The sequence below is a fragment of the Colletotrichum truncatum genome, assembly GCF_014235925.2.
Source record: "Colletotrichum truncatum strain CMES1059 chromosome Unknown Contig_0012, whole genome shotgun sequence".
Classification (NCBI taxonomy): domain Eukaryota; kingdom Fungi; phylum Ascomycota; class Sordariomycetes; order Glomerellales; family Glomerellaceae; genus Colletotrichum; species Colletotrichum truncatum.
The window spans coordinates 122,553-137,372 of record NW_027222409.1 but is presented as its reverse complement, the minus strand read 5'-3'; the positions used below and the strand labels follow the sequence as shown (position 1 = coordinate 137,372).

At 50.8% G+C, this 14,820-nt stretch overlaps 7 protein-coding genes across 7 annotated transcripts; 4 read left to right on the top strand and 3 right to left on the bottom strand.

Annotated features, from left to right (window-relative positions):
• Nucleotides 1-973: 973 nt before the first annotated feature.
• CTRU02_214854 (enoyl-hydratase isomerase family protein) lies at nucleotides 974-1,665 on the bottom strand (the record flags this gene model as incomplete). The annotated part of the gene is made up of 2 exons (XM_036726632.1): nucleotides 974-1,545; nucleotides 1,608-1,665. 2 exons carry the CDS (start codon nucleotides 1,663-1,665, stop codon nucleotides 974-976), a joined length of 630 nt encoding a protein of 209 aa, XP_036581819.1.
• A 229-nt stretch (nucleotides 1,666-1,894) lies between these two features.
• On the bottom strand, nucleotides 1,895-2,896 carry CTRU02_214853 (transcription activator for actt3 protein; the record flags this gene model as incomplete). Its single annotated transcript, XM_036726633.1, has 2 exons — nucleotides 1,895-2,587; nucleotides 2,705-2,896. 2 exons carry the CDS (start codon nucleotides 2,894-2,896, stop codon nucleotides 1,895-1,897), a joined length of 885 nt encoding a protein of 294 aa, XP_036581820.1.
• A 2,432-nt stretch (nucleotides 2,897-5,328) lies between these two features.
• On the top strand, nucleotides 5,329-5,958 carry CTRU02_214852 (uncharacterized protein; the record flags this gene model as incomplete). Its single annotated transcript, XM_036726634.1, has 1 exon — nucleotides 5,329-5,958. One exon carries the CDS (start codon nucleotides 5,329-5,331, stop codon nucleotides 5,956-5,958), a length of 630 nt encoding a protein of 209 aa, XP_036581821.1.
• Nucleotides 5,959-6,060: 102 nt separating this feature from the next.
• Nucleotides 6,061-7,263, bottom strand: CTRU02_214851 (peptide synthase protein; the record flags this gene model as incomplete). The annotated part of the gene is made up of 1 exon (XM_036726635.1): nucleotides 6,061-7,263. One exon carries the CDS (start codon nucleotides 7,261-7,263, stop codon nucleotides 6,061-6,063), a length of 1,203 nt encoding a protein of 400 aa, XP_036581822.1.
• Nucleotides 7,264-7,760: 497 nt separating this feature from the next.
• On the top strand, nucleotides 7,761-9,174 carry CTRU02_214850 (uncharacterized protein; the record flags this gene model as incomplete). The annotated part of the gene is made up of 5 exons (XM_070206323.1): nucleotides 7,761-8,069; nucleotides 8,131-8,200; nucleotides 8,309-8,348; nucleotides 8,411-8,436; nucleotides 8,492-9,174. The coding sequence occupies 5 exons, from the start codon at nucleotides 7,761-7,763 to the stop codon at nucleotides 9,172-9,174; spliced, it is 1,128 nt and encodes a 375-aa protein (XP_070059966.1).
• A 930-nt stretch (nucleotides 9,175-10,104) lies between these two features.
• On the top strand, nucleotides 10,105-11,960 carry CTRU02_214849 (Ent-kaurene oxidase 6; the record flags this gene model as incomplete). Its single annotated transcript, XM_036726637.1, has 5 exons — nucleotides 10,105-10,362; nucleotides 10,425-11,159; nucleotides 11,236-11,401; nucleotides 11,465-11,678; nucleotides 11,738-11,960. The coding sequence occupies 5 exons, from the start codon at nucleotides 10,105-10,107 to the stop codon at nucleotides 11,958-11,960; spliced, it is 1,596 nt and encodes a 531-aa protein (XP_036581824.1).
• Nucleotides 11,961-12,309: 349 nt separating this feature from the next.
• Nucleotides 12,310-14,231, top strand: CTRU02_214848 (MFS transporter; the record flags this gene model as incomplete). The annotated part of the gene is made up of 2 exons (XM_036726638.1): nucleotides 12,310-12,565; nucleotides 12,655-14,231. The coding sequence occupies 2 exons, from the start codon at nucleotides 12,310-12,312 to the stop codon at nucleotides 14,229-14,231; spliced, it is 1,833 nt and encodes a 610-aa protein (XP_036581825.1).
• Nucleotides 14,232-14,820: the final 589 nt, after the last annotated feature.

The following is a 14,820-nucleotide window of genomic DNA, read 5'->3' as shown; positions in this document are numbered from 1 at the left end:
GTCGTTTGACCTTGTTATCAGTAATTTCACCTACAGCGGGCAAATTACATAACTGCGATTTTTTTCTTACATTGACCGTGGGCTCCGGCGCCCTGAGAACAGCTTCTTTACGAAGATATATCCCCGAAAAGTCTCCCTCCAACAGGCCCCCTTATGTTTCACTAAGTGACCTAGATTAACTTACCCCAATGTTTGTAAAGAAAATTTTCATTGGTGCTTCTAGTAAGACATAGCAAAGTTCACTACCTTGCGGTTTATAGAAATACCCGGGTACACCATTATATAGTCCGATTTTTGGATTCCATCTCCTCTAGCTGAGAAGTAAGCAGGCTGTGACAGACTAGAACGGAGCACAATTTGATAGTCTGGTACCTGAGAGTAGAAAGCCACGACCTCATGATGAATCTAATTTCTTTGTAAAAGATGAAAGGTCATTTTGCGAATAGTCAAACCATTCGTGACAACTGGACGTCTAATAGCCCTGTGAGGCATATTCCAAACACTTGCTTAATATATCAAGATAACACAAACAGTAACGCGTAGCTCAAGATGTATTGATTGTAGCGGCTTAACATGGACCAATTTCATGTATCCGAGGCCCAATGACCAATGTGTGTGCCGTCTGCAAGCTCACAAACCTAAACCAACATCCGTCAGTCGACGACTGCACAGGAAGAGGCAACAACCGGTGAGCCCTAACAACAAGATCAAGAATTATCCGCGCCTGACTTCTTTGCTTTCCTCCGACTCAGCCATGCGGTTCGCCGTTCAAGGTGCCCTTCGCTGTCAAGAAGCTCCTCAAATTCTCCTTGTTCCATGCGCATAACGTCGCTTGTAGCGGCGGTTCTCGAAGCCCTCATCAGTCTTCTAGCTGCCCTGACAGCGTGAAAGTCATTGGCGGCAATTGTCTTTGCGCATTGAATTGCCCCCTATTCACAGTCCGAAGCAGGACAGTTCGTCAGCGATAACACCATCACATCACAATCTCCGCAAGCCACCATAATGAAGTAAATGGGAAACTTACCGCCAAACACGAATCCCGATCATCAAAACATTTCGTCGCGATCCCCCATGTCTCCGCCTCTATCCCAGTCCATTCCCGCCCCGTCAATATCAGCTCTGCCGATCTCCCCGGCCCGACTAGCTTGGACAACAGCCGCAAACCCCCAGCAGCTGGTATCAAACCCAGCTTGACCTCGGGGAGGGCGAAGCGCGCATCGGCAGTGGTATAGATCACGTCGCACGCCAAGGCCAACTCGCAGCCGCCGCCAAAGGCGATCCCGGACACCGCGGCGATCACCGGCACGGAAAGCCCCTCGACAGTGGAAAGCAGCATGTTCAGCTTTGCGATGGCGTCGGTTGGAAGCAGCTCTTCGAACTCGGCGATGTCGAACCCAGACGAGAAGGATCGGGCCGCTGAGCACCCGGCCAGCACAATTGCTGCTACACCTTCTTTGGCATCATCGAGGCGACGGAGGATGGCGCATAGTTGATCGACAAGGGCCTGAGAGAGAGCGTTGAGATTGGATGGGGAGTTGAGAGTCACTTGTACCCAGCAAGATTAGCCAATACTGCGGATCCCCGATAGAGGGCTATCTGTTCGGTACCTACGGCTACCTCTCGTGTGAGATGGCAGACTTGGACGATGTCGGCTAGGGAATCCATGGTTTGGCCTGACTCGTGATGAGTCGGAATTGTTGTAATTATTGACAGAGCTACAGACTATCAGAGATGGCAATGACTACGAATGTTTGTTCTTTTCTTGTCTTAGCGATGATGTAGATCGTTAGACGACTTTGCTCGGGGCTTGAATTACGGGTAGTACATTGGGATCGGGCATTTTGAGGTATAGTTGGAAACCGTCCGAACCCATGTAAGCAATGGTATCTTATTTTCAGGCCTCCCAGAGCTCCATCATTCCAAACAAAAACTCAATCTTTGCATAAACATCCGCCGTCATGCTGACCAGGACCCTGTCTAATGACGAAGAGGTAACACTACTTCTTACGTAGCCCACTCCTTCGTGATGATCATCTCTATCTTTGCTTCCGCGTATCCGTTCCACTGTTCGGGAAAGGCGGTTTAGCCGCGTCTTGAGGAGTTCCCGAATGCATATCTGCCAGAGCTCCCGCTCCAAATTGAAAGACCCAAGCTTTAGACGATTCGTCTCGTGTTCCCAGCTGCGCTCCAAACCGTCATCCTTAATATCTTCTTGCTTCCTCATGCCAGTCTTCGATGCTAGGTTTACGTCCTTGTCTGAGCTGGCTACACTTGTAAACGGAGTACCCGGATGTGTATCCTTGACGGCCTCGAGCCCTTTATGGGATGATGAGGACCTCAAAAGGTCCGTCTCCAAGGTCACCCTCAAAACATCGGCTAACCAGTCGACGTGGAGGTACAGCGTGAGCCGCACACGAGGCTCCCTGCTGCAGACTCCACACGACAATACGGTCGATATGGTCTGATGGACAACCTCGTCAAGGAAGACCAGTAGGTCGAGGGGTAGCCGGCTCTGCGATTGGCGATCAGCAGCCCGGTCTTTCGTAATGCACGCGTGTGGCGCCAGTCTCGAATGGGAGGCGAACAGCTGAAGTCTGCTTATCAGATTTGGACAGGGACAGTAGCTTCCGGAAGATGATGAGCCGCTGCGTACTGGGATAACAGCACCAATGATGCTTTGCAACTCCTTGGTTCCGGACATAACTCGGTCCCAGGCGTCCTCGAGCTGCCCAACCATTGATGATGGCGGTTTCGGTGGCACCTCGACTTGTGAAGTAGGCGGCAATATTGACAGCTGCTGCTTAGCGGGAGCATCGAGGCGCATCATCATGTCCACGTCGACGTTGACGTCAAAGTCGAAATCGGTATTCATGAAGGTTTCGAGCTCAAGGTCCATAGTGTTCGAGCTGGTATCTTGGAACGAACTGGACCCTATCGGCGCAGGTTTCGACGCTGACATTTGATCAAAAGAGCTGGTGTTTAGATCTGTTTCCCGGCTAAAAGCTTCATCGCCAACTCCTGGACACGGATTTGTGCTTCTTGCGGATGATGTAGCTGATTTGCTTTGAGTAGCGTGATGTAACCATAACGGCTCATCTTTCCCGTTACGTTGTGTGACCAGGTTTCGGTCAGTAGGTGAAGAGTTTGCACACACAGAGATGCAACCATTGTCTGTGTTTTCTGCGCACGAGTCCACCGCGACGTCTCTGGTGGAACGCTGTTCGGAATTATCTCCTCCAAACCGAATTCCAGTTTGCTCTTCAGCCTCCGGCTCATCGTATCTCGATTCTGACGCTTGCTCCACCACCGCATCGGGACTCGCATAAAACTCACGGAAAGTCGGTGTTCGAGCTGCTTTCTTGTTTCGTATCATGGCCTGTTGGTGTGCCGCTGATTGAGAAGACGAAGCAGCCGGTTTGGCTGATATTGACAGGCGTCGCGGTCGTCCGACGCGTCCCATGCGGCTGTAGTTACAAATATCATCTCGGTCCCTACAACGACCGCACGAGGGCTTCTTCTGATCGCATCTAAGCTTGGAACGCGTACAGGAGTCACAAGATGCTCTCAACCTTGGCGACCTTTCGTCAATGGCCTGAGACCGCATATCGCTATCCTTTTCACCATAAGGTGATGCATTGTGTTGTCGTTCCATGGACGCTATTTGGACCGAACTACCCAGCTCTGAAAACGCGGGGCGCGCATGGAAATAAACTTACTCGGAGCTAAACGGGCACTTCTCCACTATCATTTGCCACAACAAAAGCACATGAACTTGGTCACTTACTTCGGACCTGCACGGGATGGAGGGGATTTGCCAAGAATCACGCACACGGAAACGCGTCTTCGGGAGTTTCCTGGGGAATGTTTCATAGTGCCGACAATATCGGAGTTCCACTAGTCAGGCTTGAATGCCGAAAATGAGTGCTGGTCTCTTGGCGATCCTGGACATACTACGGTATCATGCCTAGGATCTCTTCCCCCTGCTCTGATATATGTAGCTTCAGCCCTTACTTGACATTCACATCCAAGCGATAGTGCAGTAAGTTCGAATCGTGATACTAGTCCCACATATCTTCCTAACTTTGTAGCTGGAGACATGACATAACCTAGATAGATATAGCCTTTTTACCGAAATGGTGAAAAGGGACTCGATCCCATTTGCAACTCTCTGCATAGTAGTAGTGTCTTTTCAAACGAACGTCTATTTGCAACTCTCTGTATAGTAGTAGTTTCTTTCCATACTAACGTCTATTCGCCAGCGTTAGGTTGTCTCCTGGACCTCCACACCCACGGTATTCGTGATCATCCCTAAGTCGATTTAGGTTTGGGACATGCTTACTCCCTGAGGAGTCAATTGCCTCCTTTGGCTGAGAAGCGTGGACCTTTTGCATTATCCTGCCGACGCAGAAGTCCTCTTTAGGACAGTTTTGTGAGACTGGGATACTAATCCTGATTTTTTTGCCCATTTGGCCAGCCAATGTCCGAGTTCTATGCTTCTAGATCAAACGTTAGCCAGAAAGTATGAGCCCCTCACATCGTGACCCCGGACTCCCACACCATTGTCGGCTGCTGACATAATGGGAATGCATAAAATTGGGATCCAATGAGGATGTAACGTCTAGAACACATTTTACCATCATATTGACACATCCACGCTCGTTTTCTTTCGGGTGCCCACCACATCAGCAGCTTATTATACCATACCCAGCAAACTAACCCACCCAGACTCATTGGACGAAACCATTCGAACAAGATTCATGCTAGCAGACACTTTAACCGGTAGATTTTGTCTTGGCTTTATGCACGGACTACTTTTTTTTTGAAGTTTGCGGGCGGGCGCCATGGTTCACCAGCGGCAGCAGAGCGAACGAGTAATGAGTAGAATCGGACGACGTTGTTCCATTGGCCGAGGCTACCTAGATGTCCCCAGACCTGCAGCATCTGATATGAGAGTTTACCAGTAATTGATTACAATACAACCAGATTTGGTGCTGGCCGGCAACGCACGACAGAGAATGACCAGACAGAGTTCTCGCCACCAAAGCTTTTTCTCCGCATCGTAGTTGACAGTTCGGACCTGCTTGAAGCATACCTCAACCGAGGAAGATGAGCAAAGTAACGGCACTTGAGGCCTTAGTTGGTCATCGCATGACTTCAAAGGTGCAAGAAGTAGAATCTTGCAACCGCGCCGCAGCTGGTGCCGTGAGTCTTTTTCCGGGGAGAAAGTTTCATGATGTGTAATATACAAAAGCCGACGCAAGTCGCCATAGGCACTCCAATTTGCCCCTCACCCAGCCTATCGGGGCCTTGATGTTGAGACTCGGAAAAATGAATTCCCCCACTTGTTCGTGTCAGTTCGATGACACTATTCGCAACCTGAACCTACCGTACTATGAACAAGAACATCATGGCGGATTACTCGGCCTAGAAGAAATAGTCAGGTTGGACTGGCGATTCTCCAATCTCATACGCACAACACGGGACTGTGAGTGCTGCTTCGCCGACCTGAACATCTTGATTGCCACGCAATCAACGTTGGAGACGGTCTTGAGCCTCCTCGAGACCGCACAAAGCACCTACGGATCCCGAATCAACCGCAGACGTAGACAGTCCTCTGAACAGTCAATGGACGAGCTGCTGAACCGATGGCCCATTGGCAACGGAGGAGAAATGAAGGGAAATGGTTTCGTGCTGGGACGAGTTGTTCTCGGCGAGGAAGACTGCGACGTGATGGCGCGCAGACTCATTATCAGCGCCATCTCGAGAATGGCCAGGTGTGTTCGTGAGCTGAGGGCGAGAATTACGAGGTACATGGATAATTATTGTCGTACATCGCAATCAGCTAGCCAGTATTACAATTTACCAAGACATGCTAAGGAAGCATACGACGAGCTTGACGATAAGTTGGGCACCATACTGGCTAGAGTCTGTGCGGCAGTGGCAAGAGAGAGAATCTGAAGGCAATGACGGAAAATCCAACGGAAAAAGAAAATACTTTATGGCTTTTAATCAAACTCTACAACAAGATAGAATCCCTTGCACAAGGCATATACATAACTTCTACACTCCACAGAGCTGTAATTGACAGTCCAACACCGCCTTGAATTCTTCGACGTGATCCTTCGTCAGGGCTGTGTAGTGATTACCCCCGATGAAATTGAATGAAGATGAATCAGCGAAAGCCCCCCATTCTCTAACGCGTGTCTCCCACTCTTTCTTGGAAACGCCCCATTCCTCTAGGGGGTCGGCCCAGAAGGATCTGTAAGTGTTGATCTTGCCCTGCGGGGCATATCCCTCAGCCATATTAACGGTGCCGCAAAAGACCCGGTGCCAGGATTCAAGTCTCTCGAGAGTGACACCGGCAGACTGGAGGCGAGTGCGGAACCGGCGCATCACCAGACGCGGAAACAAGGCAGGATCTTGATCGCGCATCTCCTTCTTCAGCAGACTTGCTTCCGAAGGCGTGATCAGTCGTCTTGTCGATAGTAGATCGACAATGAAGAAGCGCAGCGTGGCAAAGCTCATTTGTAAAATGTTCGGCGCATTGTCGATGCCGCCAGCAAAAGCCACGACCTCTCCTGCGGCTTCCAACGCCTTGGCCACTTCGAACGCGATGTTTCCCCCAAAGCACATGCCCAGCAGCGCGTAGGGCCCTCGCGGCTGCACCTGTCGTATTTCTTCCAAGAAGCATCTTACCATCTCATCCATGCTCTCAAACGCCGACTCGCCGGGTTGCAGACCGCGCAATCTGAGGCCGTAAAGAGGCCGGTCGTCAAAGTGGCGAACCAGCTCTATCCAGCAGTGTAGCTCCCCTCCCCCAGGCGGGAAAAGAAACAGCGGTACTTGGCTTCCTTTGGTGGTAAACGGAAGCAATAGATCGCGGTTGCTTGCTATTGATACTTTCATGATCTCGGTTTCCAACTCCCGTATAGTTTGCGCACGGAGGAGAGATGTGATCGGTATTGAAGATTTCAAAGATAGCCTTGCCTCCAAGTTTGCCTTGAAAATCAGCATGCCCGGGCTGTCTAGGCCGCCGTTTTGCAGAATTTGTTTCAAGTCACTGTCAAGAAGACTTTTGGAGATCGATACGAAGGGGCATCTCTCCGCCAAACACTCCACAATGATTTTCTGCGTTGGAGTCAGCTTTGAAAGGATGCCATGGTCTGTATCCGTTTGCAGCTCCGCCTTTTCGGCGTCCAAGTGATGATGCAGAGGTGCTCGGGTAATTTCAAGAGGAACTTCTGTTAGCGTAGATGATTCCATCGCTTCCTCGCCTGAAAGAAAGGAATGTTTTCAACACAGAGGTAAGGTGACAGTTGAAGCCGTTGGTGCGTCCAAAAGAGACTCCAAGACGCTTCACTTATTAAATAATCTACCTCGGGTAAAATTCTATAGCGTTAATCTTATACTTGGTTAAGCTCAGATACTGTCCACCGCTTCGAGTAACAGGGCCGGTCGGTTAATCGGCATTTGCCAATCAAACGCTTTTAGAAGGACAGAGTAGCCATGAACTGTTCGTTACTGATTCATTGGTAATTTATCACCTTCTTCACCGGTGAAATTGTATGGATTATTGCTCTTCGGTTCATTAAACGTGTGAACCCGGAGCGGCGCACGGGCAAAATTGCTCTTCGGCCTATTAAATATGTAAACCCGGAACACGGCGGCTGGGGCTTAGAACCACATAGTTCCATGAGTGACCCCCACTATCAATATCCCTCTCTCGTGTTCCTCTCACATTAACAAACATCTAAACCACCATGAATGAGGCTAACGTCCTACCAAAGAGTCTCTCCTGCTCCCAGCAGGTATCGCTCGGTATTGGAGATCTCTTCTCGGTAAAGAACAGGGTCGTCGTCGTCACGGGAGGTGGCTCGGGTCTCGGCAAGCTCATAGCCCAGGGCTTTGCACTCAACGGCTCACGCGTCTATATCGTCGGCCGACGTCTTGAAGTTCTTCAAAATGCTGCCAGCGAGATTGGTGGCGATGTTCATGTGCTTCAAGGAGACGTGGCGACCAAGGCGGGTTGCGAGAAAGTAGCCGAGCAGATCAAGGCTCGCGAATCCCGCGTAAGTTGCATCTCCGGCGTTTAAATCCCTTGCTTTGATTGACCTATTCTCCGCATCTCAGGTCGAAACTCTCGTCAATTGCGCGGGGTTGATGACCCTTTGGAAACTCTATGCCAAAGACCGGAACGATGGTAAGCTCAAGGTGTTCCAGGTTATGAAAGTTTTCTTATTCCTTTGAAGGAGACCCTTCAATGTAAATATTACTTTGGGCCACAGCTGACCTGCTAGCGCGATGACAGCTGATGAGGTGGAGAAAATGTTACTCGGAGGTATCGATGAGTAAGTTGTGGCAGATACGTTCTCGGCGATTGATGATATGGGCGCTGATTTGATGAAAAAAGTGAAGATTTTGATCAATCCAACCGCGGTAAGTTCATGTGAGCAATCAAAGGTTGATAAAGGATACTAAATAAATTATGCAGTCCATGTTAGCGGAGTCTACTTCATGACGACATGTCTGATTCCGTTGCTGCGCAAAGCCGCCGATCCAAACGTCTTGGTCATCTCGTCTCTCGCTGCCTTGACAAACCAGGGGTTTGTGACATCAGTAGCTTATGGTCTCTCAAAAGCTACCGGTATGTTTTTTTCTGATGCTCGCTTCCATCTGGTTTCGTCCCAGCTTCCCAACTTGAATTACTTCAACTTGCTAAAACGACTTTTCTGTAGAAAGCAAGCTTGCCTTGCTGCTTTCGTCAATCCTTCGTCCGTGAGTAATTCATCTTACCTGTTCCCTACTGTTATCGTCATCAGCGTATCAACCTGCCGGTACCGCTTTGGAATCCCTAAAGTCATGATGAATAACTCATGTTTTCACAGGATGAAGATCCGAGTGAACACAGTTTGCCCCGGCATATTTCCTTCAGAGATGACGAGGGTGCAAGTAGACGCGACCCAAGCACCACCCGTCGCCGCCGTCACAGACACGGTTGGCTGGGGACTGCATCCTGTAGCTCAGGAGACGACGGGACGATCAACCGCCGGTCGCCCAGGCCGCCCTGAGGAGATTGTGGGGCCGGTTTTAATGCTCTCAAGTGCGGCGGGTGCCTACATGAACGGCGCCATGCTCGTTATCGACGGCGGCCTTCTTGTGAATGCCTTGAGCTAGTCATTTCGACTCACAGGCCGAGGAACCAACTCAACAAGCAAGCCAGCAAGAGAGCCTGAAAGAGATTTTACTCGCGGGACTTTTCTGGCATCTCCGGCACAGCTCCCAAGGGACGTAGCACGAATAGCGAATTGACACTTAGTTTGTCTTGAATACGGAGTCAGATACTGTTACCATACCGTATGATGACTTCCTTTAGTCTGGAGACGATAGATCTAATGAATTCTGTGATTTAGTTTGCTTCGTTATTAGTTTGCTGTATTTAATGCCATAGTGGCGAGGGCATGGCCTCCTGAGAAGTATGTGGCGTGGAGAACCGCAGGCTCAAGCTGTATACTCTAAAGTACATATCTTTTCTTTTCACATCGTAGTCGAAGTCTTGCTCGTGAGCTACTGTCTCTTCCTCCCGTCATTATCCCGCCGGAGACTGTGAGGCCATCGCAAGGGGGCTCCGGAGAAGATGAGTACAGAGTTTTTGGCTGTTAGTAGATACGCTAAATACGGGCTGATTAACTAACAGTGGATACCATGAGAGGATAAAGTAAGGAGGAAGTTCTTGTTCTTTGGGGCGGAAACCTCTCCTTGCAGAAATGGTCTGTTTACATCGTTTGGGAATATTACTAATTGAGTGATACCTGGGTGGAAAGCAAAAGTTGTTCCAAATTTAATGATTCGATATCATTGGCCCTCGTATCTTGAGATAACGCTCTGGAAAGTTCAACATTTAAGGGTTTACTTGACTTTCATTCAAAATTGCATGTTGGGGGTCGAATCGGAGCTTTTTGGTTGCGAAAGTTAAAGGCCCCGATTAGTGATGCACTCTCCAATGATGCAATATATAACCTGCAGACATTTCTAGCTGTTCTCACATCCCACGCACATGAAAATTTTCTTTACTTTCTATAGTAGAAAAGGCAAATCATTCTGGCCATGGAAAATGCTGCGCAACTCGTCTTCCAGGGAGATGCCCTGCACCACGCCTGGGCCTCCATCTCAGCTCAATCGCCGGCGCGGCTATTGCACGTACTCCCCGCCTGGGTTTACGTAGCTTGTATCGCCATCTTCGGCTGGTGGACGATGAGGCGGATAAATGCCGCGAAGGCTTTGAAGAATTGGAAGTTTGACTGTCCCGAGGTCCCAAGAGACGGGCCGAACCTCGGATCAACTCTCAGAAAAGGCCTCGTACAGGTGTGTATGTGCCGCAGTATTGCTGCTCTTTTTAGGGTAATCGTCGATAACACGTGGAAAAGTACCCCGATGAGCCGTTCAAGGTCTCAACGGCGGATGGCTTTATTGTCTTCCTGCCCTCTCGTCACATCCAGGAACTCTGTATGCATCCCAGAACCGTAGTTTCCTTCGGCCATATGGTCCTGCAGTACTTCTCATCATGGGCAACCGGCTTCGGTGTCAACAACGACACCTTTCTCAAAGGCACCAAATTGGGGCTCCTGTCGAACGGTGCCCGCTTCATCGGACCCATGATAGACGAGACAACGGCGTCCTGTGCTCGGCTATTTGGCTGTGGCGGAGACAACAACACCGACGAGAAGGGATGGACGTCCGTCAATGTCAGCTACGCCGCCGGCCAGCTCACAGCCCAAATCATGGGTCGGGCCTTTGTGGGCAAGTCACTTTCTCGAAACCAATCCTGGGTCGATGGACAAGTATCGTACTTGGCCTACGTGTGGGCGGCGGCCCGAGGCATCCAGAACTGGCCCCTATGGATACAACCGCTCGTGTACCGTTTCGTCAAGGGTTACAAGGACTTACGACAGGAAGAGAGGCGACTTGCAGAAATGCTGAGACCCGAGTTCGACGCCGTCAGACTCGGAACCTACGGCAGTGAAGCGAAAACGAAGCGGGAGCAGACCATGATCGACCACTTTCTCACCGTGACAGAAGCCGGCAAACGAGAAGACATCATGTTTCATATGACACTACAATACCAGCTCATCTTTACCGCCATACACCCGACCTCAGAAACGGTAGGTCTTTTTCTGAATCCCTTTGCCAGAGGACCTGCTCAAGTCAATCATGCTGACGTGATATCGTGACCCTAAGCTGTGGCAAGTTCTCTACGACATTGCACTCTACCCCGAGTGCCAGGCAATTTTGAGACAGGAACTTGCTGGGGTTGATCGGACAGACCACAAATCCTGGCTTTCTCAGGTGCCAAAGATGGACAGTTTTATGAAAGAGTCTCAACGACTGCACGCCGCCTCACTCGGTGAGTTATATTTGTTGATTGAGATAGCTATTGCGTCCCGTCTCTGACGACCTTTCACCGCAGTCACTTTAACCAGGAAGGTTCTGAAACCTATCACAACCTCGACAGGGCTTCATTTCCCCGCCGGTACCCAAATCTCATACATGACAGACGCCGTTAACCTCGACCCGAACAGGTGGACAGATCCTGAAGAGTTCGACTGTCTGCGATTTTACAAGTTGAAACAGGATGTCAAGACCGACTCTCAGCAGGTGACGCTGAACTACTCATACTCGGGGTTTGTAATCTTCTTCCCCTCTTATCCTTTGGAATCGTCCGACTGACAGTACTTCTGAATAGACCGGATCAGTTAAACTTCGGCTATGGTGTGCAGGCGTGCTGTGGCCGTCACTATGCGGGATGGTTCATCAAAATGGTACTCGCCGAGCTGGTGACCAAGTACGATTTGAAGTTGAAGGACGGCCCCGGTGTCGGCGACGGGATGAGATTCTTTACCATCCGGAGCCAGAGGATCGGAAATCCAAAGGCCGAGATCTTGGCTCGCAGACGGGAGATGTGAGCTCGGCCCGGCCTTGGCCATCCTCTCGACACACAACGAGCGCCCCAAACGAATAATTTTCCGATAACCGCCGAGGGATGGGGAGAATAAACGAACAAAAGACAAGTTACTAGGACGTTTCGGGTGATTTCTCAAATGGTGGTTGCGGATTATGGTTTAAAATCTTCCGACATAATCACCCCCCTCCATAGTCCATAGACCCATGTACGTACTCGAAGTTTCAAATTCAGGGGAGTGAGAAACAACAAAAGCCAAAAGACTTGTCTTTGATACATCACTTTAAATCGTAACTTAGCCATTGAATAGTCAGGCCGATGCTTGAACCAGGATTGCTGTAATGTCTGCCGCAATGTTGACGGAGAAGAAGACGGGAGACAGGCCCCTGAAGTTATCGACGAGTAGTATAGTAGATATCCGCAGCACCGAGTGCGATGGCGAGAGCGACAAGGCCACTGACGCAAAGAAGCTGAAGGCAAAAGGTTCCGAGGCTGATGAAAGCGCCGGGAAGAGAGGCAAATCAGTGCATCAAACCGTCGCAGTCGGCGCACTAACCCTTGGTCTATGTCTGGTAGCGTTCGCCGCAGCAGTAGACAACACAATTCTCGGTATGTACCTAATCGAATACTCAGAATACATCATGTAAAAAGCATCATCTAGATTCGCATCTTTGTGTCTGGTCTGACGTAGAAACAAGGAACGGCCATCCCGCGCATCACAGCCGAGTTCAACTCGCTCCAAGACGCTGGGCTGTACCGTAGCGCCTCACTGGTCGCTTCGACGGCGCTCCAACTGCCCTACGGGAAAGCATATGCGCAGTTCAATGTCAAGTGGATCTATCTCGGCAGCCTCCTCATCTTTGAAGCTGGCTCCATCCTTTGCGCCGCTGCGCCCAGCTCCACTGCCCTCATCGCCGGACGTGTCGTCTCGGGCGTCGGGGCAGCGGCGCTCTACTCGGGCGCCATCAATATGCTCGCAATGACAGCAAGTCCACAAAAAGCCCCCGCGCTGTTCGGCACTCTGTCTAGCATGTTCGGACTAGCTTCGCTGGTTGGTCCACTCCTTGGAGGCGCCTTCACCGACGCACCGAAGTTGACGTGGAGGTGGTGCTTCTGGATCAATCTGCCCATTGGCGGCGTCGCCGCGATATTCATCGTGCTTGTGTTCCGAATCCCCAAGCCGCCACCTCCTGAAGTGGACGCGGAAACGGAAATGCAAACGGTTAACAGTACGGGCAATGGTGTCCAAGACATGCAAGACAAAACAGCAACAGTAATGGTCCCTCCTCGACACCCAGACAGCCAGAGCGTAGCAACGACCACTATCCTCTCTTTTATCGAAAAGATGCAGAAGATGGATCCGCTAGGCACTGCTATCCTGATTCCGACCATGGTGAGTCTGGTATTGGCCCTCCAATGGGGCGGGACAACGTATCCCTGGTCAGATGGACGGGTTTGGGGCTGCCTGGTCTGTTTTGGCGTTCTCGCAGCCGCCTTTTTCGTCTCGTTGTGGTTCACTGGTGACAACGCCGTGATCCCGCTCCGTCTCCTCCGAGACCGCACCGTTCTGGGTGGCGTGCTGACGATTTGCTGGCTCTCGGCGGGCTTCTTCACACACGTCTTCTTCCTGCCGTTTTATTTGCAAGTAGTCCAGGGCATGAGTGCCACGGCTTCCGGCCTCCGCCTCCTCGCCTACCTCGGAGCCATGGCCTTGGCCGGCGTAATGGCCGGCGGAGCCATGTCATCGGGCCCCGGCCGCAGATTATCGAACCACAGGCCGTACGCCTGGGTCGGCTCGGGCCTATTCATAGTCGGAGCAAGCCTGTTGCACATGCTGAGCGTCGACTCGGGGTTGGGCATGGTTGTAGGCTTCCAGCTGCTATCAGGTGCCGCTCTCGGCGTCGCGTGGCAGGTTCCGTACATCGCGATACAGCGGTCAGAGAAGCTCAAGAAGCGGCCGGGCGATGTCGCCATCGCCAACGCCTTGATCACCTTCTCCAACTCGTTCGGCGCCGTGCTGGGCATTACCATCGCGCAGAACATCTTTGTAAGAACGCTTGCCACGGGCTTGGCGGATGTGCCGGGCTTGGATTCTAGTCACGCCGACGCTATTGCGAAGGCCGGCCAGGCCGCGCATCTGAGCGATCCCGCCTTTTTGCCTCAAGGGCTCCGTACCCTTGTGTTGCAGGTCTTCAACAAAGCCATCACGTCGACGTTCACTTTTGCTGCCGCCGCCGGAGGCGTGGGCTTTTTATGCAGTTTCATTTTCCCATAGAGTCAAACTCACTTGCGATGATACGCAGTAGTACTATTTCACCTTCAGTACATACATCTGTCTGCGCCCTGGCGGTGGAGAACATCAAGGGACAATCCCTCTTCACTTCTGCGGAAGTTGATAGTCATCAAGCCCAAGCACAAATACAAAACACCTGCAAGCTACAGAAGCATGATTGCCAGTGGCCTCTTTTCCCATACCAGGATGCATGGTGTGTTATCTCCGTGCCATTTTTGCGGGTGTTTTGGCGCTCTTTTCATATAATAGCAGACACAAGGTCATCTGTCTTTTATTGGCCGACGTTATAATCAAGTCATGGATGCTACCCGTCGTTATCAAGTCTACCTATTAATCCTATGCATATCCGTTTTGTGAAGTCAGTTAGAACACATTAGAGACCACTATTTTGTTGTTTTTCATACAATATCATCCGTGGTGGTTATCTGACTTGCGCACTCGACCGCTCACGGTCAAAGTCGGGGATAGTGAAGAGAAATTACGCAGAGGCCCAGCGATCCATCGGCCCAACACGTAGCCTCCATTATGCTCAGCCATGGCGTGCAGGAGGTTAAGCATAACCTAAAGTCCC